Below are 26,677 nucleotides of genomic sequence, written 5' to 3' on the forward strand. Positions count from 1 at the left end.
TGTATATATGGAAATCGAAATAAAATTGACCAAACACAATGCCTCAGGAGAAAGCGGCCCAATGCCTGCTTCCCGGCACAAACACAGCTGCACTTGCAGCTAAACGCTGCGAATCCGGGCGATGCCCTCCTTCCAAAGCAGTCGCGTTGCATGGACTGCTTCCTTTTAGGATTAGAGTTTTTGTAATCGGGGGCACTGGCCCTGCTCCTGCGCTCGCGCGATTAGAATCCGGCTGCCAGGTTTACGACCCTCTTCCCCTGCTCAAGGCCCAAATCTCTCACTTGCTCACGCCAGCCCACGCGTCTGGCCCTGCGTCCCCCTCTTCGCTTGCTGCTGCTGCGCGGCTGCTGGTTTTCCAATCCCAAAGCATTTCCCCAATGAAACAGCTCTCCGGAAGCTGCCGCGACTTCCACGACCTTGCCATCCTTGATCCCGGAATCTCCCACGTCCCGCCAAAATTAGGCCCCCTCCCCCCTCCCCTTCCGAATTCCCAACGCCAATGCACCCCGCCGCCTAGCGCCGTTCTGCCCAGAGAGAAGGAGGGAGCATTGAGCGAATGCATTCTGCGAATGTATAAGGTAAGGAACCTGCAACTCTGGTCGCAACCAGCTCAGACAATACTTGATGCTGCGAATGAGCGTGGCGGATATTTGATCTCTTTTTTGAATGCTCGAAGGCCCTGGCTCCCTGCAGAGGAAACATGCTTCTCCGTGCGCAGTTTGCCGCCAAACTCGAGCGGATTCTCAATGAAGAATGGCCTGGATATGGCCTTCGAGCACACGTGTTCGGGTAAGCCTCGCCCCGTCCCTTGGACGCCTCCCTTGGGATTTCGTGACTTGGCTCACCTACCTCTCTTCCCTGATAGATCGTCCGCAAATAGCCTGAGCTGCGTCTACTCGGACGTCGACATATGTGTGACGTCAGGGTCCGGGTCGAACTGGCCTGGAAACATTAGCGTGCTTGGAGGAGCTCTGCAAAACCGTAGGAATATGTCTGCTTCCTTTCTTCATCACCCGGTGTTGACGTAGGCTTTCCTCGAACTTAGATGGGATGGTTGGCATAGAGTGTAGAAGCGAATCAAAGGTTCCAATTGTGAAGTTCTGGGATCCCGAGTTGTAAGCATTCCTGCTCTATCGTACGCGCCGCCGTAACCTTTCCTAACTCATCTCATTGCTTCGTATCATAGCCGGCTCGCTTGTGATATCAATGTGAACAATACCCTTGCGCTCCGTAACACCCGGCTGATTGGCACCTATGCTTCCCTCGACCCCCGCGTGCGTCCCCTCGTCCTCCTGGTCAAGCATTGGGCTCGCGAGCGCGGGTTGAACGACGCTGCCCACGGAGCGTCTCTGTCCTCCTACACTTGGTACTGCATGGTGATAAACTTCCTGCAGACCCGCACCCCCCCAATACTGCCTTCGCTGCAGGATATGGCCAGGAGACGGGGAATATACCATGTGGAGGCTGGGGTGCAGTGCGGCTTTTTCGAAGACGTTGAGGCGTTAAGAGGCTATGGTGATGCCAACCGAGAGTGCCTGGGGCAACTCTTATATGCCTTTTTCTACCAGTGAGTATGATGGGAGTTTGCTTCTTGATGACGACTACAGTGTACTTGACCGTCCCTGGGCCAATTCTAGCTATGCAATCGAGTTTGATTATGACCACCAAGTGGTCTCCATACGCGAAGGCCGCCTCATCACAAAGCACGATAAGCTCTGGCACGTGGGAAAAAACGCGCCCCTGCTGTGCGTGGAATGCCCGTTTATCACGACGCGCAATCTTGCCAACTCGGCTGCCTGCCCGCGTTCGCTAGCAAGATTGCGATGGGAATTTAGCCGGGCGGTGAGTATCCTCTTCACCCAATCCTGTGTCGACCCACTGTGCACCTCGGATATCAATTTCATCGATGGCGCGGCCCTGAGTGACTCGAAAAGCCTTGAGCGGGTACCGCCAGAATCATGGAGTGAGCGCTTGGAGCCGAAAAAACCGGAAAAGCAGGAGAGACCGATGGGAGCGATGGCCGTCCAGGATCGAGCCCACACGCCCTCTCTCTGCTCCCCTACTACCTATTCGTCTCCTCTTCAAAGTTCCCAGTCCCTCTCCCCACCTTCTCGGATAGTCAAAAACTCGGTGTATCCCAATAGGCCGACTCAGTGCAATATTCAATTTAACCCATATCCACAGCAGGCTTTTCAACCAGATTCAATGCTCGCCCTTCCTCTCCCCATGACCAGCATCACCTCACAAGGATCCCTTCGCTCCACTGTGAGTTGCGCATGTTTTAAACAAAGAGCGAATCAAGTTCAGACTAGCATAGCCACTGGCATGGCTTATCCACTAGATTCACCATGTATATCGCATTTGACTGGATACGAGCAGATGGGTATGGACGAGTGTGTGTATAAAAAAGATTACTCCCCTCCACCACCACCACCACCACCACCACCACAACAACAACAACAACAACAACAACAACAACAACAAACCCAACCACAAGCAGCATTCTCGTCTCCTACTGAAGAAGGATACGCGTTCAACTTAGCGCCCTATATCAACATCGGCGACGGTGACGGAGTAAAAGCTAGCTGGGGTGGCGGGGCGTATAGTTATTATCCCATGTACTTTGTCCCTGCTACAAATATCAGCATGTTCCCTAACGTATACTCGGCAGGGCCAACCCCAAAATATCCCTGGACACACTGGCAACATATGTGCCCATATCAACCCCGACTGCATTTTTACTGTTATGGAAGGAACACTCCATCTTTTGACTCCTCCACGCCCTTCGAAGGTTATGTGGTGGGTGCAGTAGGTGCGGGGTACGATCATCCAAGCAAATCACTCACTCCGCCGAAATCTCACCCTCGCAGGAAGCTACGTAAACACCCTGCGAGAATCAAGTGAAACTCGTCTATAACGGTACACAGAAGGGTCTCTTCGCCAGTTGACAGGCGGAATGGGATGGTTTAATAATTAAGATGGGGATACGGCCATATCGAGTTTATTTTTGTAATATTAATAGGTTATAAATAATGATTTGTACACGAGTCTCTTTTATATACAATACACACAAGTATATATATGTGTGTGTTTTTGCTTATCACACTTGTAAGGACGTTGTATATTGTGTTTTTCAAACTTGGGTGGTATTCTGGCAACTGGCTACCCCCTTTTGTTTCCTTACAATCCGGCTTCAAGGTAGGGTCAATTTATTTTAATAAAAGCCTCCCGATCATTCAGCCGAAAATTTTTTGGTGGGTTCTCTCCTCTGATAACTATAGAGAGGCACGGAGGCCAACAAGGTGTAAAAAATGGCCGGCTAATCATCGAAAAAAAAAAATATTCAAGTCCATTGATCAACTTTGGAAGAAAAGAAATTGATTGCAAGCGAAATGGCCCCATGCTTCATCACTCATAGAAAATGGAAAAAAAAAAACAAGTGCAAATAGAAATGGCATCGAACCGTTTATTAACCTTCTGACTTGTGCTTCTTCTCCTTCTTTTTCTTTTTCTTCTTTGCCGAAGCGTCCTCCTCGCCCTCCTCAGCATCCGCTGCCTTGCTTTTCTTTCCTTTCTCCTTTTTGGCCGACTTCCTGGGCGTTTCTACATCTCAGAAGAGCATCAGAGTCAGTCCCAAGTTTAGATTCCACCTCGTTTATTATACTCACCCGGTGTATCTACCTCCATTGCGCTTTCATCGTGACTACGCTTGGTGGCTGTGGCCGCGGGGGCTCCCGTGTCGAATCCGTAAGGCTTGAAGCGCATTTTCAGGCCCTCGGGATGCTTGGGTGGAGAGGGAACCCGGGAAAGAATCTCCTCTGCCGCGGCAGTTGCATCAGGCAGGGATGCAACCGCGTTCACGGTTAAAAATCGAGAGAAAGGCTTAGACGCTATACAATAAAAAGAAACAGAGAATGAGTGAACGAGTGAGAGAGGAAGAAGGAAATGGATACGAAAAAAGTTATTTTTCTCCAAACTAGCACAAACACGCAAGAAAGCCAAGAAAAACAGGGGAATCCATAGTTACCAAAAGTCAGTCCGCCCCGCTTTTTGTTAGGTAAGAGGCATCCTAGTCCATCCGTTTCGCTTGTATCCTCATCGCGTGCAAACAGTCCGAACTTGCCATTATCCAGTTTTGCAAGCGGCTGAGTATCGTCTGACTGCTTTGTTTGGGGGAGTTTAACCGTGAGTCCTTCGAGCTTCTCAATGGAAACCTATTGACCAGAGCAGAGGCAATTCATCAATGAACCAATAGAAGAGCCGGAGGAAAAAGGAACACTTACAGTATTGGGTATTCTAATTAGCCAGAGCTCTGTGTCATCACCCAGTGATGCAGCATCGAATTTTGTCTTTACGGTACTCTGATGTTCTACGAAATCTTTCGGGGGCTGGAAGCTAGGAGTCATCAATCACACATTTAGCCAACTCAAAGATGCAACGAAAAGAAGCGGCACGCTCACCTAGAGGCCTTATTATGCGCTTCCTCCTCCTCTTCATCGTCTATCTCATCCACCTCCTCACTGGATACCTCGGAGTCTTTAGTTGTGTTCTCATTCTCTTCGCTCTCAGTCTCGCTTTTTCTATCAGGTGATGAAGCCTCGCCCTCGGTCTCTTCCCTCGTCCTCTCCGGTAACTTGGTCTTTTTTGGGCTCACTCCCCCCTTGCTAGCTGACGTTGTTTTCGATTTGGATGTGGAGCCCTTCATATTTGATCTAGCCACTCTCAAACGAGACCCAAGCCAAATGAAATAAAAAAAGACCTTCCGGTTGGCAGTCACATATTGTTTATGTGTGACTTGTTCAGGTTTGGAAGGCTAGGTGGGAAAGTTCCATCGCGGTGTCAGAGGCGAATTAATAAGGAAAAAGAAAAATGTACATTTCAATAAAGAAAATAATAAAAGAGAAGAAGAGAAATCAAAATGGAACAGAATAACTTAGTGGAAAGAAATTAAAAGGTAAAAGAAAAGCAAGTGAAATAATCGACAGGGTGTGGTAGGCAAGAGGAGGAGAGTGTTAAGATAAAATGGAATAAAAAACACTAAAAGCAGAGTCTATCGAGGTAATCACAAGTCAATCTTATTTAATCGGGTTCCGAATCCTTCTCCTTCAGCCCCCTTTGCAGAGCTGCCCACCGTCGGCCATCCCATATGACCTGCCGCGCGCTTGCTAAATCTCGCCGCCGCCAAAATGCGGTTGCAAACACCTTAAACGTCTCGCGATTGATTCCCGCACGGAAATGGATGGCTTTCCCCTTCTCAGCCAGTGGTGCAGTCGCGCTTACAACCGCATCACGCGCAATGGAATCAGCCGTCGCGCCTAACAGCCGCGTAAACTTTGGATATTGAGCGATGAGCCGCGGGATCAGCCCCTTGTGCAGTGACGTAGGCGGCACTGACCCCCCCGACTGGGGCTGGGATAGCACAGTACTGCGGTAGAGATCCCAGATGTCGGAAACTCCCAGCTGGAACTCGTCGTTAAGCAACACGCAACTCAGCAAAATATTTACAGTCACCGCATCGCCCCGTCGCAGGTGGTGTGGATGCTGGTGTTGCGGCTGCTGTGCAAGCTCTCCCGACCACCACACCACCCCCCGCCAATCTCGATTCGCATAATGGCCAGACATCAGCGTGTTGAATGTGTACACGTCAGGCCGTACTCCTGCAGACACCATCACGTCGTAGACTTGCCTCGCCTCGGAGAGTTGGCCCGCACGGGTATAAGCCTTGAGCAAGAGGTTGTAGGTCCGTAAATCAGGCGTAATCCCAGCCTCAAGCATCCGGCGATACAGACCACGCACCCGTTCCGTGTCCCCCGTCTTTGCGTGCGCATGCAAGAGCCCATTAAACGTAACTAGGTTGGGTCCCCCGGAATCTGCTCCCGCGAACTGGCTAAACACCTCTTCCGCCAGATCAGGCCGCCCAGCCTCTGCCGCACCCCAGATGGCCGCATTTAACACGGTGCGCTTGGCGCCAACATGTGCGAGGGCGGTAAGATAGACGCGGTGGGCAAGATCAAATGCCTGGCGCGCATTCAGCCAGACAATGAGCTTGCTGTAGTAGAACGGAGGTAGAGAGATTCCCTGGCGACGCATGGTTTCCGCCATGGATTCAAAAGCTAAAACGGTGACATGCGATGGGCGCCGGCGAGAGTTGAGCAGCGTCGACCACATGGAATGGATGGTCTTCTTGCGGAGTTTTGCATCGGACATATCGGTGCTCACGAGGCGTTGCTCGATGCACTTTTTGGCCCTATCGTGATCCCCAGAAAGAAGATGGGCAACCACCAGCGCGTCTCCTGTGACATGAGTGGGATGTACCCCCAGCCTTTGCATCTCTTCTCCTATATGCAAGGCGGCTTCCGCCCGCTCGTCGGCAACACACGCTTCAATGATCTTTTCACATATTTGCGCAGATGGCTTGAGCCCCTCTCGTAACATCAACTCAAAGAAGCGCAGGGCACGGCTACACGCTCCCCTGGCAGCATACCCCTCGATCAAGGCGGCAAAAGTGTCGTGGTCGGGATGATGGCCCCGCTCCAGCAGTTCGTGCAATGTCCGCGCCGCATGGCCAAGTGCGTTACAGTTGACAAAAGCTCGGACAAACCGATTGTATATGGGCGACAAATCCTCCGTGTCCTCAACCAAAGAGGAAAGGAAACGCTCGTAGAGAAGCTGCAGGTAGCGGATTTCAATATAGTATCGTTCAGGCGTCTTGGCACAAGTGCACGAAGCTTTATCATAGGAATTAGAGGAGGGGGCAGACAGATGCATGAGATGGGCAATGGCCTTCCCAACGGACTCTACCACCGCAGGCGGTCGCTCCACAGAATTCTCCAAAATGCCAGTGGGGGGCGGAATCTGGGATTTGAACGGAGGACGCAGCGAGATATTGGGCTTCTCTCTAACATCAGACTGCCCTAGGGTTGCTCCAGGGCTGAGCCTCGGGGACACATTCGACAGGGCGGTGTCGGTGGTGCGCGGCACTCTGGCCGATTTACGGTCAGAGAAACGAGGGTGCACCATGGGTTCATCGCGGGACACCAATAGTCCCGTGGCACGCGTGGTGAAGTGCTTGCCGTTGATGCTCTGGAGGGGGGGCGCTGGACGGGAAAGGTTGAGAGTGCGGTCTCGCATTCGATTTCTACTACTGAACAGCGCTCTTTTCATATTCCTTGATTGCACCGCCGCGTCATGAGTCATGCCCAGACAATGCTGTAAAATGCACACCGTGGGCAGCGGAGGAATGCGCAGTCGTAGTCCAGCGTAGAATAATGCCAAAGTACGGATGTGATGAAAAGGGATCTCTCGCTTGAAAATCACAATCTTACCAAGTCGGATTTCTCTCTACCCAAATGCCTTTTGTGTTGTTGACGCGAGAAAATAAACTAAGCCACAAATTGAAGACGCTCTGATACTTTTCCTTGGAATGGTTTCCATGTTACTAAGGGGGCTCAAGATATTGGCCTCTAACTCTTATTTTTCCACTTGATAGCTAGCTGCATTCATCCATAACTTGAACAGAACAAACTTGGTTTATTCTAAATAAGTAAATGCTTTAAAAATAGTTGGAATCTCATATATTAAACAAAAGGGTAGAACTAGAGGGGATATATTTACAAAAAAGAAATTTAAATTTACTGAGGAAAAAAAAAGTAGAGAAATAATGGTAGTGTATATGTCAAGACGATGGAGGGTAAAAACTGGAGGAAATTAGTAGGAAAAGGGGAGGCAACAGATGAAGGAAAAAGGGAGGAGAGAGGCCATGCAAACATGTATCCAAGCTCTGATGCAATCCTTTTCTTACTCAAGTCGAGACATGAAATTGCTCGGAATAAGTCCCCGTTGAATAACGGCAACGACCCCGTTGCGTCCGGCGTCCAGAACTTCGGGGTTTTGTTTTTCTGCCTCCCACCACCCGTCTTCGAGCACTTCTAATACAGCAAACGCGTCCCCACGTCGGAATGAAATTTCTTCGGGTATGGTGGCATTGAAATCGTATAGAGCACGCGCCCAAAACAAAATCGGCACACCGTCGGAAGTGCACTGGTGAAGTAGAGACTTCTGGGGGCGCCGTCTATTCTTCTTATATTTAGTTTGAGTCAGGGTGGGATCCACCGAGTTGGCAACGGGGATGGAGGCAAGATGTGGCTCGACCATCTGCGGGGACATGCTCTTCTCCTTAGCAGCCATCGGAACAGAGGAGGAAGTATATGGAGTACGCGCGGCCAGTGGCGAGTGACTACCGGCGACCACCCGGGAGAAGTAAGGTGAAGATATTCTTTGCCCAGCAGGAGAGTTGCTGGGCAGGGCGGCAATGTTTGCCGGTCCTGAGCGTGCATCCACTAAAGCAGCGGACTCCACAGCAGGTTGATTGGTTGAATAACCGGGTGGGGGATAAAGTTGTGCAGGGCTTTGGAGAATGCGTGATGATCCGGAGAGTTTGTCCTTTACGTTGTGAATTTCTGTGCTAAAGCTATGCGGATGACTATCGCCTCTACCATTCGTCTTCTGCTCTTTATTTTCCGTCGGCACTGCTGTTGGCGGTGGGGAAGAAATGACGCCGGAAGAGGTCAGTAATTTATTGACAAGATCCAACTGGAGGCCGAGCACATTGGCTGTGAATCGACGGGGGCGGGAATCTTCAGCTTGAGCAACAGCAGTAGTGGGCGAGGTGTTGCGGCGGGGACGAATGAAGGGAGAAGGGCATCGACTCAGCGGGCCAGGAGAATTGCTATAGATTTCCTCCCCCATCACCTCTGGCCTTCCTATCGCATTATCCTGACTCGTTTTTTGATCCTGAGGTATGGGCTGCACAGACTCTTGATGTGGGTTTGCTGGGGGCTCATGAGCAGGCCAGGCTCCAGGCATACTGTTAGGGTCGGATGACTTGTCTGAGGGTTGCAAAGGATCAACTTTTTGCGCCGGGGTTGGTTGATCCAATACTGCCTCACTAGGTGTGCTTTTGGGAATCGGTTTTGCGGCTCGTTTCTTCTCTTGGATTTTAGGCTTGGTGGGGCACGTAGACGCTAGTCCCTCTGACGAAGAGGAGGCTCCAGATGGAGACCCAACGACCTACAAATATTCAAATTGAACAAGCAAGCGTGAGTCGATGCTTGAAATTAGAAAATATTTGCATCTCTCACCTTTTGTTTCTGAGGTGATTGGTTACTCCTTGGGAGCGGTATCTTGCTCAGATGTTTTGAGGTCGCGGATTCGCTCGGCTGCAGGATCTGGGTTTTGGGCGAGGTATCGGATCTTTTTGTGGTGTTTCTATCAGGTGTTTTACACTCTGCCTCACTGCTCTTAGGCGGTGTGGATGTTCTCCTGTTAGGTGAGACGGCATTCTCCGTAGTCCTCTTAGCAGCGGAATACTTTGGCTGAGAATCGGTTCCACTGGAGACGGGATCCCTCACCCTTTTAACCGCAGATTCCTTGGCAGGCAGCAGGTCTTTATTTGCTCCTGCATCTGATGCTGAAGGAGATCTCTGTTTTTCCTCCTTCGGTGGGGATACAGCTTTCCCGTTACTTCCAATCTTGGCTAGTTGTGCAACCAAGGCCGACACTGACTTGCGTTTTGTCCAAGGTGACTGTGGTAACATTTTGACTGCAGTCCCTTCGCTCTCCTCCTCACCACTAGCATTCGTTTTCCCTGGCTGGGCTGGAGTCATTGACTTGGCTCTCCGGCTCGTTCTCTTTGCGTCCCTTTCCACCTTCATTTCTTCGCCCGAAGAAACAGAGGACGCCAAAGTTTCCTCGCTCAGGGGCAATGGGCTAGTGTCTCCTTCCTCATCCGCCGTAGGACTAGTTGTCTCATCATCATCCTCCTCGTCAGATGAGTTCCTAACACCACTGGGGTTTTTACGAATATACGGCTTGGTCGATTCATCCGAATCCGTGGAATCACCCAACAAATTATATCGAGTGGCAGTGGGAGAGACGGTTTGAGCAGAAGCAACCCCTCTGGGTGAGTTTTTTGATTTCGAAGAGGGGCTTATGGCCATGGGAGCGGCGCTATCTCTATGTTCGACGGAGACCTTGCGATTTTTACCGGGAGTTTTCTTTTTATCGCCGTTGAGAAGGTCATCCACAGAATCTACATTATAGGAGTGATGAGACGGTTGATTTCTCTACCGGCTATCCAATTGCCATCTCTTACTTGATAGGCCTGCGCCCGTTCCTTTCTCTTTTACAAACATCAAGATATCCTTTTCGATATCACACTTCTCGAGAACAGACCGAATTCTCTCGCAAGACTAAGTAGCATTCGGGATCAGATATGAAGATGGATATTCACAACCCTAAATTAGCTAATTACCTCGTCATCTGATACACATACTGTCGACAAGATATTTGCATAGTTCCACAAATAACTTCGCAAATAGGTAATGCGCTCCTCTTCCATCTCTTGATATTGCTATTGACAACCAATGAAAGATTAACCGAACCCTATCGCCAATGAAAAACGATCGGTTGACCTACATTACAAGCCGCGGTCCAGTCCGTCTTCCATTTCTTTAAGGCAGCCTTTTGCCCTTCCAATGCGCTCTTATACTCTTTCTCTATAAAAAAAAGACGATGCAACTCAGCTCCGTACTGAATCACGCTTTTGAAGGAAGCATTAGTTACCAGTTGAGCGAACATTTTGCCTGCACTTAAGTAGTTTGACCTCTATCTTTTCCAGGTCACGACCAGAGGAGGATTTAACTTGTGCCTCAATATCCTTGCACCGGGTGATTTCTGCCTCATGTTTCTCTTTTGCCTGAGTGATAGGCGGCAGTAGGATTCATTAGTAAAAGCAATACACCGAAAGAACATGTGATAACATCGGTCCGAAATTCTGTTACCTTGTTAACATAAGAAGTGTGAAGTTGTTTATGTCGGCGAGTTTTTTCCACTTTTGTTTGTTGCTATTAATTGAAAGATACAGGATTTTTAAGTAACGCTATTTGAACAAAGATAGGCCAAAAGTCCAAATGAAAAATACTATTTTTCTCTTATCCCGTTGAATCATCATAAATTCGCACAAGGGCCTCTCCAGCTGGAGTCGCATCTGGGATGCGAGATCTAGGTGAGATCGGCCAACCGCCTCGAGCTCATCTCGCACAGTGTCCAGAGAACATCTTAATGTACTGTTTTAATAAAAAAAATGGACTCGTGAAATTTGGCTCATTTGCGTAAAATAATCCGTGAAAAATCCCATTACCCTATTTCATCTCTTCCTAATGGTGACTTGGCAAGTTTCAATAGCTGTCTCCCGTAGTCTTCCTCGATTTTTATTCTTCAATTATTGAAAAGCAAGGTAGACAGGTCAATATATATTTGTTCTCCCACGGCCAAAAGAAAACAACCAAACCTACCTTCCCATATACATTTGCCTCACTTCCTCGCATGTTTGTTTAGCCTGGCGCATCCTAAACATTAACACCTCGAATCCAGAATCATCTTTGCTCTATTATTAATAGATGAATCAGTTGAAAATAGCCTGGCGACTCCAATGGAGTGGGAACTTACCCAAAAGTTTTTGGCAAATATACTGCGAGGAGGAGGCGGCGGCGGCTGATCTTGGTTGGTAGTTCGTTGTCTTGGCATTTGTAGTGGACGAAGAGCAAACCAAAGAGATTCAACGGAGGAAAGAGTGATAGTGGAGGCTGCTCGGGAAATTAAGCGATAGCGGTCGGAAGGCTACGTCGTGATATAATAAAGGAGAGTAAAGGAATAAAGAAACAAACAATTGGTATGATTTCCTAGCTAAGGACAAAAAAATATAGGAAATAAAAAAGAAAACTCGCGATACCTAACGGTCGGAATATTTCCTGGCAAGTCGCGATTCGAACGCGTTACGCGTAAAGTACCAAAGAATTTTGAAACCCAGACGCCACTACAAACAATTCCTGGATATTTCCTTAAATAGCCTCTACCCTTTTCTCTTTTGGTATGGTGCCCATAATGAAAGTATTAATAATTCTGCATCGCACCCTTTTAACATACATCTGGAGATTACTTTGCCTAACTTTGAGCATAAATTAAATCAAGTGAGCCTCAACAAGGACATCCAGGTCGCAGCTGGACCTTATGCTTCTCGTCTCACCTCAAAAGCTCAAGATAAATCGCAAAAATGCTTTGATTTGGAGGATATATAACCCTCACGTTATACTAGATAGAATAGACTTTAATCAGCTACTATATGCTCTGCTGGTGTCAGCCTCAGCTTCTTCAAGCAAATTGCCCAGTCTCACAACCAATTTTTCAAAAGCAAATTAATGTATATAAAGTCCCACAATTTTAAAATTACCCAGTGTAAATCGGGATAAAGAACAGGTGCGATTACCCGTTTAGCGCTCAAGCCTAGGTAGGCCGATCTCTGTCCAACGTGGTGCTTATACACCAGATGCATACACAGAGCCGAGATTGCGTTGATTTCTCGTGGGAGCTACGCTGGGGCCCACTCGATCTTAAGCGATCATTATCTACGGCAACTCACTGAGGATAGATGCCTGACTTTTTGTTCAATGATATAACATCTAAATTTCTCTTTAAATTGCGTGTGCTCTTTCTTATATGAAACAGCTCTTTGCATCTATATTGCGATCTCCTAAGATGGCGATCTTCTCCGAGGCTCCTGCTTCTTTCAACTCTATCTTCTGCATCAATACAAGTTTGCTCTGGCTGCTTGTTTATGATACTTATTTCACCTTCAAGTACCTCAATTGTACTAATGATATCCAGGATATCCATAGAGCTATCCAGGGTACTAAAGGGGTTCCTCTTTTGACACATTTATAGCTCGGCTATTGGAGAAATTACATTCAATCCAATATTAAGTTCTCCAAAACTTCCAGCAATATAGAACGGCTTTGACTATGAATTTTTTTTAAGCGATACATCCTCATCAATGTGTTCCATGTCTCGCAACACATTTTGTTAGTTTTCCAAATTGCATTAACCCTAAGCTGCCCACCAATCCATCGAAATTAATATTTTGATATCTTCAATCGATTCATTATGAATTCGCTAGGGGTCTTCGAGTATTCAATTCTACTGTTTAGACAAATCTGGAGACCTTATCCCGCTTATAAACACATTCGGCCACCTTCAATCGTAACCGGTTAAAATGCACTATGATTGTACTGGGTGAGTCTCCGATAAGAAGCGGAAATACCAACTGGTCCTATTTATGAATCACTGTGACGAACAAGGCAATCGACAAACAGACAATTACCTACACGATGTGGAGCTCAACTTCTTGGTTGCGGATAAATATTCTCTCCATCAAATGGCGTCTCTGATTCCCCTCTGATTACATTATCCACCCCTCATTTGCAATCAAGAACGAGATCCAACTGCTCAACAGCACGCGGTTTGCAATGTTTTTAACCTAAGCAGAAAATATGCACAGAGATTACGCAGGGGAAAGTAAAAGATATCAATTACAAGCCATTATTATCTTAGCGGAATTGCACTGCTATATTTTTAAAGATCTTGCGGTTCTACTCCTCCGTTCCTAAAATCCCCAAATGCTTCCTAGTGGAATTGCCGTCAAGATTGGCGATATCATTTTCTTTAGCTAGTTTGAAATGAGTAGAAGTACAGAAATATCAGTATCAGGTGTGGAGCGATAGTTTGAGCGTGCTGGAGAGGATAACAGTTTGAGCTCTAAAAAAGTGTCTCTGTTTGAGTATCCTGCATCCCGAAATAAACGTTGAGCCTCGGACTTAAAAAAGCTATAGAAAGAAGATAAGTTTAGTGTCATCATGTCATTATGTTGACTTCAGTTTTAGTCTTGGCTAGACTCTGGCCATGATTATATCTCCCCTTTTCACCGCCCTGCTATTCAGGCGCTTTGAATTGAAGTTAGCCCTGTTTTCGAGATCGGGAAATTTTCGACGGTGCTCCTCCATGGAGACTTGCTCGCCGCCCTTCGTGGGGTAGCAGGTTAATGAAACCTGGAGCTTCCCCAGATTAATTTTCCATACAGTGACTATTATTGAATCCTTTCCAAACTCCTCTTAAAATTTATTAGTAAAGTCGTAATATTCCATATTAGTTAAGTGCACCTCCACACGCTAGCAAATATGGGCAATTAGTGTGTTATAAATCGCGGAAAAATTCCAAGCCATACATCCAATATCATGTGAGAAGCTCCAAAGCACACCAACTTGGCGAAAGTATAGTTTTTGATAAATAGAGCGGGGAAAGCTGGCATTAATAGGCAAACAAATTCACCTGTTAAAGCATATGGCAAAGCTGATTCCCATAGCTTTTGCGGCTGGTCTCTTGCTCCGCATCCCAGGCGTTCCAGAACGCCTTGGAATCTCTAAATCGATGCTTCGTGTCTTCCAACGGCGGTTCAAAACATGGCACGCCGTCGCTCTCTACTTACTCTATTTGGTCCTGAAATATCCAAACCGTGCCATTGGGACCCGAAAGGCAAAAGGCATTCCAGGGAAAGCTGGATATCCCCTTATAGGGAATTTCATTGCCATTTATAATGCCCGAGAACGAGTGTACGATGAGCTTATCGAAAACTGCGACAAGTATGGCCCAGTGATGACCTCCACTATTCCCTTCTTCCCAAGGATGATTACTGCCAACGAGCCCGAGTTGGTTGAATATATACTAAAAAAGAACTTTGAGAATTATGAAAAGGGACCAGCATTTAGTTCGCGTTTGCATCCGCTTTTAGGAAACGGAATCTTTAATACGGTAATTGTTTGTTTTGTAACACGTTGTCATTCTTGCGATGCTGTTTCTCTAATCAATTTATAATCTCCAGGATGGAGAGCACTGGCGTATGCAGCGGAAAGTCGTGTGTATTAGCTGTGATAATTTTTGGATGGAGATTCGGTTTCTCACAATTAAGTTCCTAATTATTATTTAGGCATCTCATATCTTCAATGTAAAAACATTTCGCGAGCTCATCACCGGGATTTTTTGCGATGAGAGTGCAAGAGTTGCCGCGATTCTAGAGAAGTATGCAGACACTGAGCAGGACCTGGATCTACGTGACATCTTCTTCCGGTTTACTCTGGATACCTTTGGAATTTTATCCTTCGGTACCCATTTCAATTGCCTCGATAACCCTGATGATCCTGTGCCCTTTGCCGTTGCGTTTGACTACTTGCAGGGGGAAATGGATAGGCGCTTTACTGATGGGATGTTCCACATCACCGAGTTTCTGACCGGGAAGCGGTGGAAGATCGCGCGTGCTGTTAATTTAATGAATGAGTATGCATACAAGATCATCGGGGAACGCCGACAGGCGTTGGCAGAAGGCCGGACAACCCGAAACGGGAAAAGGGATCTGCTGGATCTCTTTATGGATTATCGGGATGAAAATGGGAATGGGCTTACGGATGTGGAGCTCCGTGATGTGGTCTTGAATTTCATTATAGCAGGTAAGACAATATTACTTAATTGTTTTTTTATTACCAGGACATGGCCCATCTGATCTTCCTAATATATCCTTCGGCTTTAATACAGGTCGGGATACAACCGCTCAGCAGTTATCGTGGCAATACCTCAGTATCATGAAGCTTCCTGAAATTCAACAAAAGATGCGCGACGAAATCTTGAAGGCCAATCCGGATGAGATGAGCTATGATGTATTACGAAAATTGCACTACTGCAACGCGGTATTCAATGAAACTCTGCGCCTTTTCCCTCCCGTTCCGAAAAACGGAAAGATAGCGGTTGGGGACGACGTATTCCCGGATGGGACTCAGGTGCGAAAAGGCGATTTCGTTGTCTTCAGCGCTTACGTGATGGGACGGAGTACCAAGGTGTGGGGCGAGGATGCTAAAGAATATCGACCTGAGCGATGGTTCGAAAGAAACGCAGAGGGTCAGGTGGTTGGCGTGAAAAAGGAGACCCAGGGCAAATTCTCTTCGTTTCATGTAGGACCTCGCACATGGTATGATGGATCTTTTGGCAGCTAGTCGGCTTGCTTTGGGTAGCCCACAATGCTTACATTTTGCTCTTGTTTTCTTGTTTCTTTTACTCCATAGCTTGGGACAGACATTCGCGACGCTCGAATCCCTCCTGATTACGACGAAGCTTCTTAGCAAGTTCGAGTTCGAATTGTCGCCACGCTTCATTGAACAGGAGAAGAAGGCCTCCGAGCCCCTCTATGGGATTTCGCTGACTCTACCCATGCGGCGGCCATTGTGGGTGCGGATCAAACGCCTTAAGCATTAGAACATAATCAACCGGCAAATTCTATATATAAATTCTATATATAATCCTCCCCATTTCCATTTCCATTATCTAGTGTATTTTCAAGATTGTATTGGCACAAGCGTACTACTAGGATTTTATATTTTTATTTATTTCTCGTTCGCCCGCCGAATTTTGTTTGGATACTATTGTCCTTTCGAACAAGAATCTTTGCTAAGCACGGCTCGTACCACCGCCCTTGCCTAAAACGTCCCGAACTTCATATTGGGGTTCAACAAATCGGATTCCGTTAATCATCAGCCCATATTAGGCAACAGCTCCAGATCACAACAGACCAGGAAATGGGCTTCGAGGATTACAGACCCTCGGGGGGAAGTTACATATGCACGAGTGACTAACGGGTGGAGCCTCGATTCAAACAAAGCGCTCTAAGAGCTCTGTTTCTGCTTCTCTTGCTCTCATTTGCATTTCTTTTCATCTCCCATCCCTACCATGTATTAATTTCACTTTTGTGTGTTTCGGTTCATTGTGGATACATTCATTTGTTCATTCATCATTCACTCATTCAATCACTCATTCTTCATCCCCTCATACATATACTCCCTTCTCATTCTTGACTCCGGTCTATTCTATACCTAGGCGCATACATTGACTATGTACACCCCGCGCGAATCTCGCGCAAGATCCTTCTCCTATACCAACTACGGGAGGCAAATTGTCACCGAACATGACTACACCGAAGGAAAAATACTCCCTAGGCCATTCTACCGGCGCAAACGCTACTGGATTATTTGTGTTGTCTTATCTCTGGTGCTTACCGGGATCTTTGTCCCTCTCGGCATCTTTGTGTTCTTCCCTATGATTGCACAGGTAGTCACCAACGCTGCCACATTCGAGATTCAGGGTGGTAATATCACGGGGGCAACCCAGGATAGCTTTGCGATGAGTTTATCGGCAAAACTGGGAAATACAGGTAAACATTGCATTCACCAAGGAATCCCCACCTTCCTGACTCACCATCTCTCTGACTGCTGTATAGGTCCGATAGCCGCAAATATAGAATTTACTGAGCCAGTCAAGATATCATGGGAGGTAAGTGGACGAATACTCCTAGGATAATGTATAGATTTAAGGAATCAGCTGAGCTAATCCAATCTGAAAAATAACAGGGGACTCCTCTTGGCGAAATGCCTCCTCTCCCTCCGATCGACGTCTCCCCTAGTGGGGCAGAAGTTAAAACCGATGGCCAGTTCCAGATCACGGATATCCCTGCCTTTACCAAATTCGCACAGAATATGGTGGTCACTGACGAATTCGTCTGGCGCATTTCCACGGTGGCCAAGATCCACACTCTCGGCCTGACGGCGATGAATCTCAAGCTTGACAAGGATGTTAAAATCAAAGGTTTTGGTGGTCTGCGCGATGTCACCGTCACGAAATTCGATCTGCCGGGAGACGATCCCGCCGGAGGAATCAAGATGGTGGTGGCTGCGACCCTACGCAACCCTTCTCCAATTGGGTTCCAGCTAGGAACGGTTAACTTCAACATCACCTATAAATCTACCATTATGGGCCCCGCGCTACTCACCGATGCATTTATCGTTCCGGGGGACACTTCGCTGCAGATGAATGGTCGACTGATCCCCCACTCGAATCCACAGGAACTTGAGCAAGTCTCGGAGCTGATCAGTATGTATGCAGCGGGGAAACGTGCGGTCGCAGAAGCACAGGCGGTCGCCGTCTTACCAGACGGAAAGACTCAGGTTGGATGGTTGACCGAAGGGCTCAAAACCGTGAAGCTTTCCGTTGGACTACAGGCCCCCGCCCCACTCGACATCATTCGCAATATCTCCATTGGCGATATGGCGTTGGCATTCAACCCTGCGCAACCCTACTCACCCACGACGAGCACAAACTCGGTCAAAGCCACTATAAAGCAACCTTTCGGATTCTCCTTCAAAGTCCTAGCGGTGAAGCAGAATATGACCATCATGGATCCGGCCGCGGAATCCACCGGCCTCGCCACGATCAGCAGTGACTGGAGCAAGGTGAACACGGAGCCAAATGGCGGTGTGCAAATCAATATCAACAACGCTCCAACACGGGTCGCCAGTGGCCAAGAGAAGGAGTTCTCCTATTTTGTCTCGAATCTGACCAACGGCGAATCGAGCCGTTTCCGACTCGTTGGAAACGCTACAGGTCAAGCAATGACCCCCATTGGAAGCGTGACTCTGTATGATCTCCCACTCTCGACCAATCTAACCATGACCGGCCTGCGCGGTCTCTCCGACCCTCCGCCAAAGATTTTGTCGGTGGACCTGGCGGGTGGGACCAAGGACGGACTCGATCTAGTCATTAACACGGTGATGGTCAATCCGAGCAATGTTAAGGTGGCCACCGGTAGCGATGTGCAATTCAAGTTGAACTTTGCTGGCGCCGACATTGGAACCGTGACGATTCCCAACTTGGTGCTTGACCGAGGAGAGAATAACATCAAAGCAACTGCAAAGTTCAACCCGAACACATCGCCTCAAGCGAAAGAGTTGTTGGAATCATTTTTGGGCGGAAAGAGTGCACAGGTCACCATCAGCGGCACTCAAAAATCGAGTGCGATTGAGCCCTTAAATTTGGGACTTTCCAAGATTACCATCAAAGCGACCATGCCCGGATTGGCGGCTGCGATGGCGTCCACGTTTGGCAACCTCCCCAATACTGGGACAACAGGAGCTGGCCCTGCAGGAAACGGAGGTACAGGAGCTGGTGCAACTGGAAACGGAGCGCCAGGGGCAAGGGCCGCTCGTGTTAAGTCCCTTAAGTCGTCTGCCAACCTTCAAGCCCCTGATGGTTCAGAAGGCGCACCCAATGCCGGTGAAGATGCAGGAAAGCAACCCTCCGCTAATCCCGGGAATCAGCCTCAGAATCCGAGTGGGAACGTTGGTCTTATTACGTCTACTGCACTTTTCGTGCTTCCTTCAACGCTGAACGATAACATCGCCGAAACAACCTTTACTATCATGAATCCGTTTAGCACCATGATTGAAGTTCGAAGAATGCAGGGCAAGATCAACTTCCACGACATGGAACTCCTGACGTTGGATGTAGACCGAAGCAATGATCCGATCAAGATTCCAGGGCGAACCAACTTTACAAGCCCAAGACTCCCCATTAAACTGGGGCTTTTGAATGACAAGAGGAAATTGATTCAAATGATCAATCTTGCCGCGGCAGATAGTAATATCGACATCACGCCACTCAAGCCCCTATTGGATCTTGCGTTGGCAGAAGATGGGGGCAACGGTGGTAATGGCAATGGCAACGCTAACTCCGGAGGAAACAACGAGGCGAGTGGACAAGCACCGAGCTCTAATCCGAATACTGGCAACGAAGGTAACAGCTCTAATCAAGGTGAGAAAGTTGAAAGCCAAGGTAATCGTAAAGCCAATGGGGGCGGCAAAAAGTCGCGTGGTAAGAAAGCTCGAACTTCTGGCACCAGAAAACCAGGCCTTGAGCGCCGTGCCGCGAAGAAAAAATCTGCAAAGAAAGCTACTGCTGTCAATGACCAGACTGCTCAGCCCGCTCAGGAGCAACAGCAACAGCAGCAACAGCAGCAACAACAGCAACAGCAACAGCAGCAACAGCAGCAACAACAGCAACAGCAACAGGAGCCGCAGCAACAGCCACAACAGCAGTCACAACAAGAGCAACAGCAGTCACAACAGCAACCACAACAGCCACAAGGCAGTGGAACTGGCACTGGTAACAATATCAACATTAACGACATTGTGCTTCGGGCACTTTCTGGACTTCGTGTCGATGCTGATGTGACCGCCGAGGCCCGTGTGGGCGACTTCGATTTCCCGCTACACATGGCTCAGCGAGCTGTGCCTGTCCAAACTGATCAATCCGCCACACTCCTCATTCAAGCCGTAGGTGCCCCTATCGTGAAAAAGATCATTGACACAGCAACGTTCTCCGTTGATCGTACCAGCATTTCCGAAGCACAACCAGACTCCTTCACCTTGGGTCTGGTCGGTTCCGTGGGGAATACTGGACCGCTTCCAGCCACCATTCGTACTGTGGCCCCCATTGTTGTCTTCACTGGAGGTAAGCGGCTTGGCGAGTTCTTCTTGCCGCCACTCCAGGCCACCCCGGAGAAGGGTGCCCAAATCGATACTAGCCAGCAGTTCCGCATCACCGATCTGGACTCCTTTTCTCAGTTTGCTGGTGAAATGATCCAGTCGGAATCCTTCGTCTGGGATATTACCTGCGACAACTTGCAGATAGATGCATTGGGTGCCAAATTCGATAACGTGACCCTGAAGAAACAGCTCTCTCTCAAAGGTAAATGATTATAGAGTCGCGCATATCCCGTTGACTTTAACTCATCTCTCCAAATCTTTTTTTCAACTACAAAGGATTCAACGGCCTTAAGGGCATCAAAGTGGATAAATTTGACTTGCCTAGCGAGGCTGAGGGCGGAGGCATTGCTTTGAAGGTGGGTTGATTCTTTCAGACGAGCGCCAACACGTTGCGCTTAATAACTTCGGGGAAATTTTAACCCCTATTTTTGACTATCTAGATTGACGCCTCGATCGAGAATCCTTCCAACATCGGCATCGATATGGGAGCATTGAAACTCAATGCATTCTTCAACGGCACTTTGGTCGGGACAACCACCAGTTCAAACACATCCATTGCCCCATCTTCATCAGCTCAGCTCTCGCTCGAAGGAAAACTGCTGGTGCCAGAGAATCAAGAGGATAAGGCGGTTGTCACGGAGATGTTCAACAACGTGCTTCAGGGCAAGCCAACCAGCCTTGTCGTTCAAGGAGTCTCAGTCGAGCCTCCGGGGGCCAAGGGCGAAGTAACTTGGCTCAATGCAGCGGTGAAACAACTGAAAAACACGGTCGAAATTCCTTCCGTTATCAATGCCACCGACCTTATTCGCTCTTTGAACCTTAAGACGATGGATCTAGTCTTCCGTCAGAAGAGCCCCTTCGCTCCCCTTGCAAGCACGGACTCTGTCACGGCGAACTTCCAGATTCCCTTCGGGTTTAATGTAGATGTGAAGGAGGTGACGCAGCGAATTCGCATTGCCGTCGGTGGCACAGATGTGGCCACTCTACGCCCCCCTAAGGGCACGGTGAAGACGGTTGGAAAGAACAAAATAGACGCCTCGTTCAAGAATGTGCCCCTTCGGGTTCTCGATGACCAGCATGAGACATTCAGCAACTTTGTTAGGGATATGACGTTAAAGGCAGCAAAAAAGATTCAACTAAAGGGTGATGTGGATGTAGTCGCTGGGACGCCCCTCGGGGACGTGCCATTGAAAGGCTTACCCTTCAATCAAGAGATCGAACTCAAGGGAATTAATGGGCTGAAAGATCAACCGGTCAAGGTGAACAAGGTGGCGGTCACGGGAGGGACCAAAGATGCCATCCTGATCGACATGCAGTTTACGATGAACAACCCGTCGGATATTGCAATTGCAATTGGCCCCGTCAGTTTGCCCGTGAGCTTTGGCGACGCAGTGGTAGGGCAAGCCGTCATTAAAAATCTGGCCCTCGATCGCGGAGAGAACACGGTCAACGGACAGTTCCAGTTTAGCCCGCAGGGGGAGGCGGCCAAACAGGGGACCGAGCTACTGCAGCGGTTTGTACAGGGACAAGCTATTCCGCTGCAGATTGGAGGCAATAAGGACTCCACGGAGATTGAGCCCCTACAGTCTGCACTTGCTGGCCTCCAGTTGGCAAGCACGGTTCAAAGCCAGAAATTGACCCTGATGTCAGACGGGGTTGTCCAGGCCGGATTAAGTTCCCTTGGGAGCAAGACCGCTCGTGCTCAGGTCGTGGTCCACAACGACTTTGATGCACCGTTCACGATTATGTCGCTACAAGGGCGCTTTTTCAACGGCAACCAAGTGATCAGCACCATCAACACGCAGCTCAACCCTCCCTTTACCGTCCCGCCGCGCTCCAGCCAGAAGACTCCTTTCTTGCCTGTGAAGCTTGCCGGCAATGCTTTGGACCTGGGTGGTCTACTGCTTCGAAACCTCAATGGTCTTGACGCCACCGTGGAAATCGAGCCACAGATATTGATAGGCGATTTCGCTACCACGCTACCCATCCGCGACAAATTGCGTGTTAAATTCGATCTACTAAGTAACCCCCTAGGGGTCGGATTGAACAATTAAATCTGATTGTGTTTCTTATATCTTGTTTTAATTTCGCTTCATTTGCTATGCATATTGTTTTGTTTTCGCCATTTCATTTGAGCCCTTTATTTTTTCCTTCTTCATTGTTTTATAAAAGCATCCTGGGAATTTAATATTTATTGGCATGGTTAGCTTTCTTTTATTATTCTTAAAGTGCAATCACCTTAACTTGGTGCAGTGTTGTATGTTAAAATAGTGTATTCCCTTTTCACTTTGCTATTTCCATTTTTTAAAATATAATCTATTGAGCTCAATGTGTAGAGGTGCGAATTTGGAGCTGCCACGAACAATAGGACCATTGTTCAATGCCCCCCCCCCCCCTCCAGAATGTGGCTAAATAAACATGGCATAGGTATTCAAGATATATATATTTGATTTGAAGAAAGGAAGAAAATAAAAAAAAAATAGGTAACAGAGGAAAACAATAAATTTGTAGCGAATTATAAAGAGTCTTCAATAAACCTTTCCTTCCTTCCTCATCTACCCCATTTTGATAAATTTACACACGAACACAACACACAGTGGATTCTCTCATTTGGTCTATTCAGTTGAACGGAACACGTAGAATATGAAGCAGAGACATGCGCTTATCTGTTACGCGGTCTTACTACCATCTTATTGGGCGTGGTACGTGTCTTCTTCCCCTTGGTTAACCAACCCCATGGACTCCGGGGGTGTTTGTTACTCTTACTCTTACCACGTCCACCACCGTGTGGATGATCGACGGAGTTCTGCGCGACACCACGAACCGTCGGCCGGATGCCCATCCAGCGTTTGCGCCCTGCTTTTCCAAGCGACTCGTGCTGATGATCCGGATTCGAGACGACGCCGAGGGTCGCGCATGCGTCTACCGGGACCCGCCGCACCTCGCCCGAGCACAATCGCACCAGGGCATGACCTTTCTCACCGGTCTGCACCACCTGAGCGCTTGTTCCCGCTGAACGCACCATCACGGCGGGGCCGTGCGGGCGCAGTCCGATGCAGTGGACAATACTTCCAACTGGAATCATGCGCAAGGGCATGCAATTTCCCCGCTCAAAGCTCACGCGAGTGACATCCCGCGTCTGTGATGCGCCACAGTAGGATTCGACCACATCCCCAGGCTTCGACCCATGCGGGGCCAAAATGTACGAGAGGCCACCGTTTTCTTTGTGTCGCAGAAGGGCGAGGTGGGCAGTACGGTTGGGATCGTATTCAAGGCGAACGATTTCGTGTGGCCCAGGCGTGTGCCGCCGCCAGTCGATGAGGCGCAGACGGCGACGATGGCCACCTCCACGATGACGCACTGTGATCCGACCGTGGTGATTCCGCCCACCCGTTTTGCGGAGGGCTACTGTTAGTTTGCGGATCGGCTTTCCTTTCCACAGGTGGTCACGTCGTGCCCTGCGAAGCCAACGTTTGCTCGGTGTCGTGGGCTTTTTTGTCTTGAACTGGCCGCGGTCTGTGGCATAGAATTTCGGGAGACCAAATGCGGGAGTTTGTGAAGGAAAGAGGGGCCGAAGGGGAGGTGCTATAGCTTTAATCGGTTGCGCAAGTCGCACTGATCCTAAGAGCCGTGGTAGTGGAGAATGTATCAGGGAAAAGGGAGTTCTTGCAAGAGCTAGTCTCAGCATCGTTGAGCTAAACATTCTTGATCATAATAAGAGCGATGAGAATACCCCTCCCTTGCTTCTCTCTCCTCGCCTCTCTCCGTGCGAGTTTTGTTGACGGTTTGAAATTTGGCGCAGTTCCTAATGATCTCTATGAAAATGTGACTATTTACCTTGTGGATTGAATTGAAGTGATCCTACTCCAAGCCACGGAACGATTACTGTGTGGTATCCTCTAGGGATCGTTCATCAATGGGCCGGTTTCCTTGTCTACATCCCAAATGGGGGGAAAGGATATGGTTCTCGCTACCTGTATAGGCTCGGATGACTATATGCATATTGCGACATCAATGTTGCAAAAATTATTCTCGTCCTATTTCGAGTTGACCGAAAGGTTTATCAGGATCTTATTGAGCTATTTAGGATGAAGGTACGGATGAAAATAATATTGTGATATAGTGTAAGAACACGCATTATATCAGATACTTCTATTGCTGTGGATACTTTATGTAAGATTATGCCATTATAACCCCTCCCCCCCGATCCTCTAGGAGCTTTATAAAATCCAAGTGGAAGATTCCAATTTCTGATCAGGATATACCGGGAAATAGGTTCTAAAGAATCAAATATTCATAATCCTCTGCATCCTATCAATATCCCCCTAAATAATAAAATATACAAAATGATTATCTTCGAAATTATTTTGACCCTTCGACTGCTTTTATACCTTTGAATTTATTACAGGTTATATACCAAGCTCTGCTAGATCGCAATACAAATATCACTTATTAATGAGGATATACTGTGAAAATACTTCGCTTGTGAGAATTTTCTAGCAAAATGTTTTAAATGGCACGATTTCTTCGGTTATTTGATATAACAGCTCTAATATCAATAGCACATTGAATAGAAACCGAAAGCGACTAAATTGTAGACAATAAATTTGGCCGTCTGCAATGCGTTTCTATTTGCGATCCAGCAGTGAGAGTTAACAGTAAGATAAAAAAAATTGATAAGCTGCAGATTTGAGCATTGTGCTGTTTACATGTTAGCCCCTACTTCTTTCTCTTATCTAACTTCGTTGTACTTGGAAAATTTGTGTTAGGATCGATATGCAAGATCTTTTATTGGTGTTTTGTGATGTTTTGCATTTCCAGCATTGCTTCTTCAAGATCAGGGTTCTAGTTTACCTTTATTTCTATAATAACCATGCCCAATTTGAACTCCCAAATAAATGTTATGCATGTATATTGAAATTCGCATTTGCCCACATCCTTTGAATTAATACCTGTTTCAACCAATGTCGCATCATCCAAACAGAAGTTCATATATGGATTTATATTCATTGCGTGAAATTGAGGCTGATAATCAAACCGGTAACACTGCCACAAAACGTATATAAGTAGGTTTAAACACTGGGTAGTTTGCTACAAGCACACGAATTGCTCCCCATTACCACGCAATTAGTTTATAAGCATGAAAGCCTTAATCTGTTTGCTCGTTTTCATCAAAGTTGTCATTGCCGCCCTCCCAAAAGGTATTGATGTTAGCAGCCACCAGCCCAACATTAACTGGCCGCAGGTAAAAGCAAATGGCATCGAGTTTGCATACATAAAGGCGACGGAAGGAACAGGATACAAAAGCCCTCAATTTAATAGTCAGTACACTGGAGCCACAAAGGTCGGTCTTATTCGTGGTGCGTATCACTTTGCACGCCCCGATGTATAATCTGGAGCTGCCCAAGCCAATTTTTTTCTAGCTAACGGTGGTGGTTGGACTGGTGATGGTATTACACTTCCTGGCGCCCTCGATATGGAATACAATCCATATGACAGCAATAAGTGCTATGGCTTATCTCAAGCTGCGATGGTTCAATGGATCAGAGATTTCAGTAATACTTACAAATCAAGAACTGGTCGCCCCCCTGTTATCTACACTTCCACTTCTTGGTGGCAGCTGTGTACCGGAAACTACAATGGATTTGGCTCTGAGAATCCTTTATGGGTTGCACGTTACGCAAGCGCGCCAGGACAACTACCAGCTGGATGGAGTTTCTACAGCTTTTGGCAGTATTCTGATAATGCTTCACCCAATCCTGGCGATGCAGATGTATGGAACGGCAGCAGCGCAAGCTTGAAAAAATTTGCAAGAGGCGGCTAACTTTAAATTCAAAGTTTATATTAGACTATGATAATCGAAACACGACCACAATATTACTTCTCATATAATAGAATAAACTCATCATTTGATAATACTTCAAGCCCTAGTTTTAATAATAAACATTATACTCTTCCAATATCATTTTAAAAGCGCTGTAAACTATTATTCAAAGGATGAAATATTCTTAAAATTAATACAAACAAAGCTGGCTGGCAACATTAGGGTTTCAAGAGTTAGGGGCTTACACCCTTTAATCTATTAAGGCTTTAAACTGAACTTGAGTTTAACCCTAATCCCAGAATTAACTTTGTTCAAAGAACGCATAGCCCCTCTACCTCATCCATAGTACTTCACTTTTACACCGCTTTATATTGCAAGGTGAGTTCGAAATGCAGAGCTGAAAATGGTTTGCCGATACTTGGCTAATTTGCAGCTGATCTTGCTACGAAGAATACTTAGACAATGCTATCCAGAATTAATGCAGCCGTATCTGTGAATCGCAAGACTGCTACTTGCTCACTTTCATTCATAATCCATACAGCAT

At 47.5% G+C, this 26,677-nt stretch overlaps 8 protein-coding genes across 8 annotated transcripts; 4 read left to right on the forward strand and 4 right to left on the reverse strand.

Moving 5' to 3' along the window:
- Positions 1-38: 38 nt before the first annotated feature.
- Positions 39-2,904, forward strand: VTP21DRAFT_7828 (uncharacterized protein; the record flags this gene model as incomplete). The annotated part of the gene is made up of 6 exons (XM_069398612.1): positions 39-578; positions 677-789; positions 866-981; positions 1,046-1,115; positions 1,187-1,567; positions 1,638-2,904. 6 exons carry the CDS (start codon positions 39-41, stop codon positions 2,902-2,904), a joined length of 2,487 nt encoding a protein of 828 aa, XP_069246186.1.
- Positions 2,905-3,469: 565 nt separating this feature from the next.
- On the reverse strand, positions 3,470-4,705 carry VTP21DRAFT_7829 (uncharacterized protein; the record flags this gene model as incomplete). Its single annotated transcript, XM_069398613.1, has 5 exons — positions 3,470-3,603; positions 3,669-3,890; positions 4,028-4,214; positions 4,284-4,395; positions 4,461-4,705. 5 exons carry the CDS (start codon positions 4,703-4,705, stop codon positions 3,470-3,472), a joined length of 900 nt encoding a protein of 299 aa, XP_069246187.1.
- Positions 4,706-5,079: 374 nt separating this feature from the next.
- On the reverse strand, positions 5,080-7,197 carry VTP21DRAFT_7830 (uncharacterized protein; the record flags this gene model as incomplete). The annotated part of the gene is made up of 1 exon (XM_069398615.1): positions 5,080-7,197. One exon carries the CDS (start codon positions 7,195-7,197, stop codon positions 5,080-5,082), a length of 2,118 nt encoding a protein of 705 aa, XP_069246188.1.
- Positions 7,198-7,797: 600 nt separating this feature from the next.
- Positions 7,798-11,586, reverse strand: VTP21DRAFT_7831 (uncharacterized protein; the record flags this gene model as incomplete). The annotated part of the gene is made up of 11 exons (XM_069398616.1): positions 7,798-9,069; positions 9,141-10,090; positions 10,154-10,250; positions 10,313-10,411; positions 10,477-10,556; positions 10,624-10,756; positions 10,842-10,904; positions 10,982-11,126; positions 11,201-11,275; positions 11,355-11,446; positions 11,509-11,586. 11 exons carry the CDS (start codon positions 11,584-11,586, stop codon positions 7,798-7,800), a joined length of 3,084 nt encoding a protein of 1,027 aa, XP_069246189.1.
- A 2,646-nt stretch (positions 11,587-14,232) lies between these two features.
- VTP21DRAFT_7832 (uncharacterized protein) lies at positions 14,233-16,191 on the forward strand (the record flags this gene model as incomplete). The annotated part of the gene is made up of 5 exons (XM_069398617.1): positions 14,233-14,700; positions 14,771-14,803; positions 14,876-15,392; positions 15,478-15,907; positions 16,002-16,191. The coding sequence occupies 5 exons, from the start codon at positions 14,233-14,235 to the stop codon at positions 16,189-16,191; spliced, it is 1,638 nt and encodes a 545-aa protein (XP_069246190.1).
- A 633-nt stretch (positions 16,192-16,824) lies between these two features.
- On the forward strand, positions 16,825-22,363 carry VTP21DRAFT_7833 (uncharacterized protein; the record flags this gene model as incomplete). Its single annotated transcript, XM_069398618.1, has 5 exons — positions 16,825-17,143; positions 17,210-17,262; positions 17,340-20,511; positions 20,586-20,665; positions 20,750-22,363. The coding sequence occupies 5 exons, from the start codon at positions 16,825-16,827 to the stop codon at positions 22,361-22,363; spliced, it is 5,238 nt and encodes a 1,745-aa protein (XP_069246191.1).
- Positions 22,364-22,971: 608 nt separating this feature from the next.
- VTP21DRAFT_7834 (mitochondrial 54S ribosomal protein uL2m) lies at positions 22,972-24,012 on the reverse strand (the record flags this gene model as incomplete). The annotated part of the gene is made up of 1 exon (XM_069398619.1): positions 22,972-24,012. The coding sequence occupies one exon, from the start codon at positions 24,010-24,012 to the stop codon at positions 22,972-22,974; it is 1,041 nt and encodes a 346-aa protein (XP_069246192.1).
- Positions 24,013-25,449: 1,437 nt separating this feature from the next.
- On the forward strand, positions 25,450-26,133 carry VTP21DRAFT_7835 (uncharacterized protein; the record flags this gene model as incomplete). Its single annotated transcript, XM_069398620.1, has 2 exons — positions 25,450-25,669; positions 25,733-26,133. The coding sequence occupies 2 exons, from the start codon at positions 25,450-25,452 to the stop codon at positions 26,131-26,133; spliced, it is 621 nt and encodes a 206-aa protein (XP_069246193.1).
- Positions 26,134-26,677: the final 544 nt, after the last annotated feature.

This window comes from Calcarisporiella thermophila, assembly GCF_041956535.1.
Source record: "Calcarisporiella thermophila strain CBS 279.70 unplaced genomic scaffold VTP21scaffold_33, whole genome shotgun sequence".
NCBI lineage: Eukaryota > Fungi > Calcarisporiellomycota > Calcarisporiellomycetes > Calcarisporiellales > Calcarisporiellaceae > Calcarisporiella > Calcarisporiella thermophila.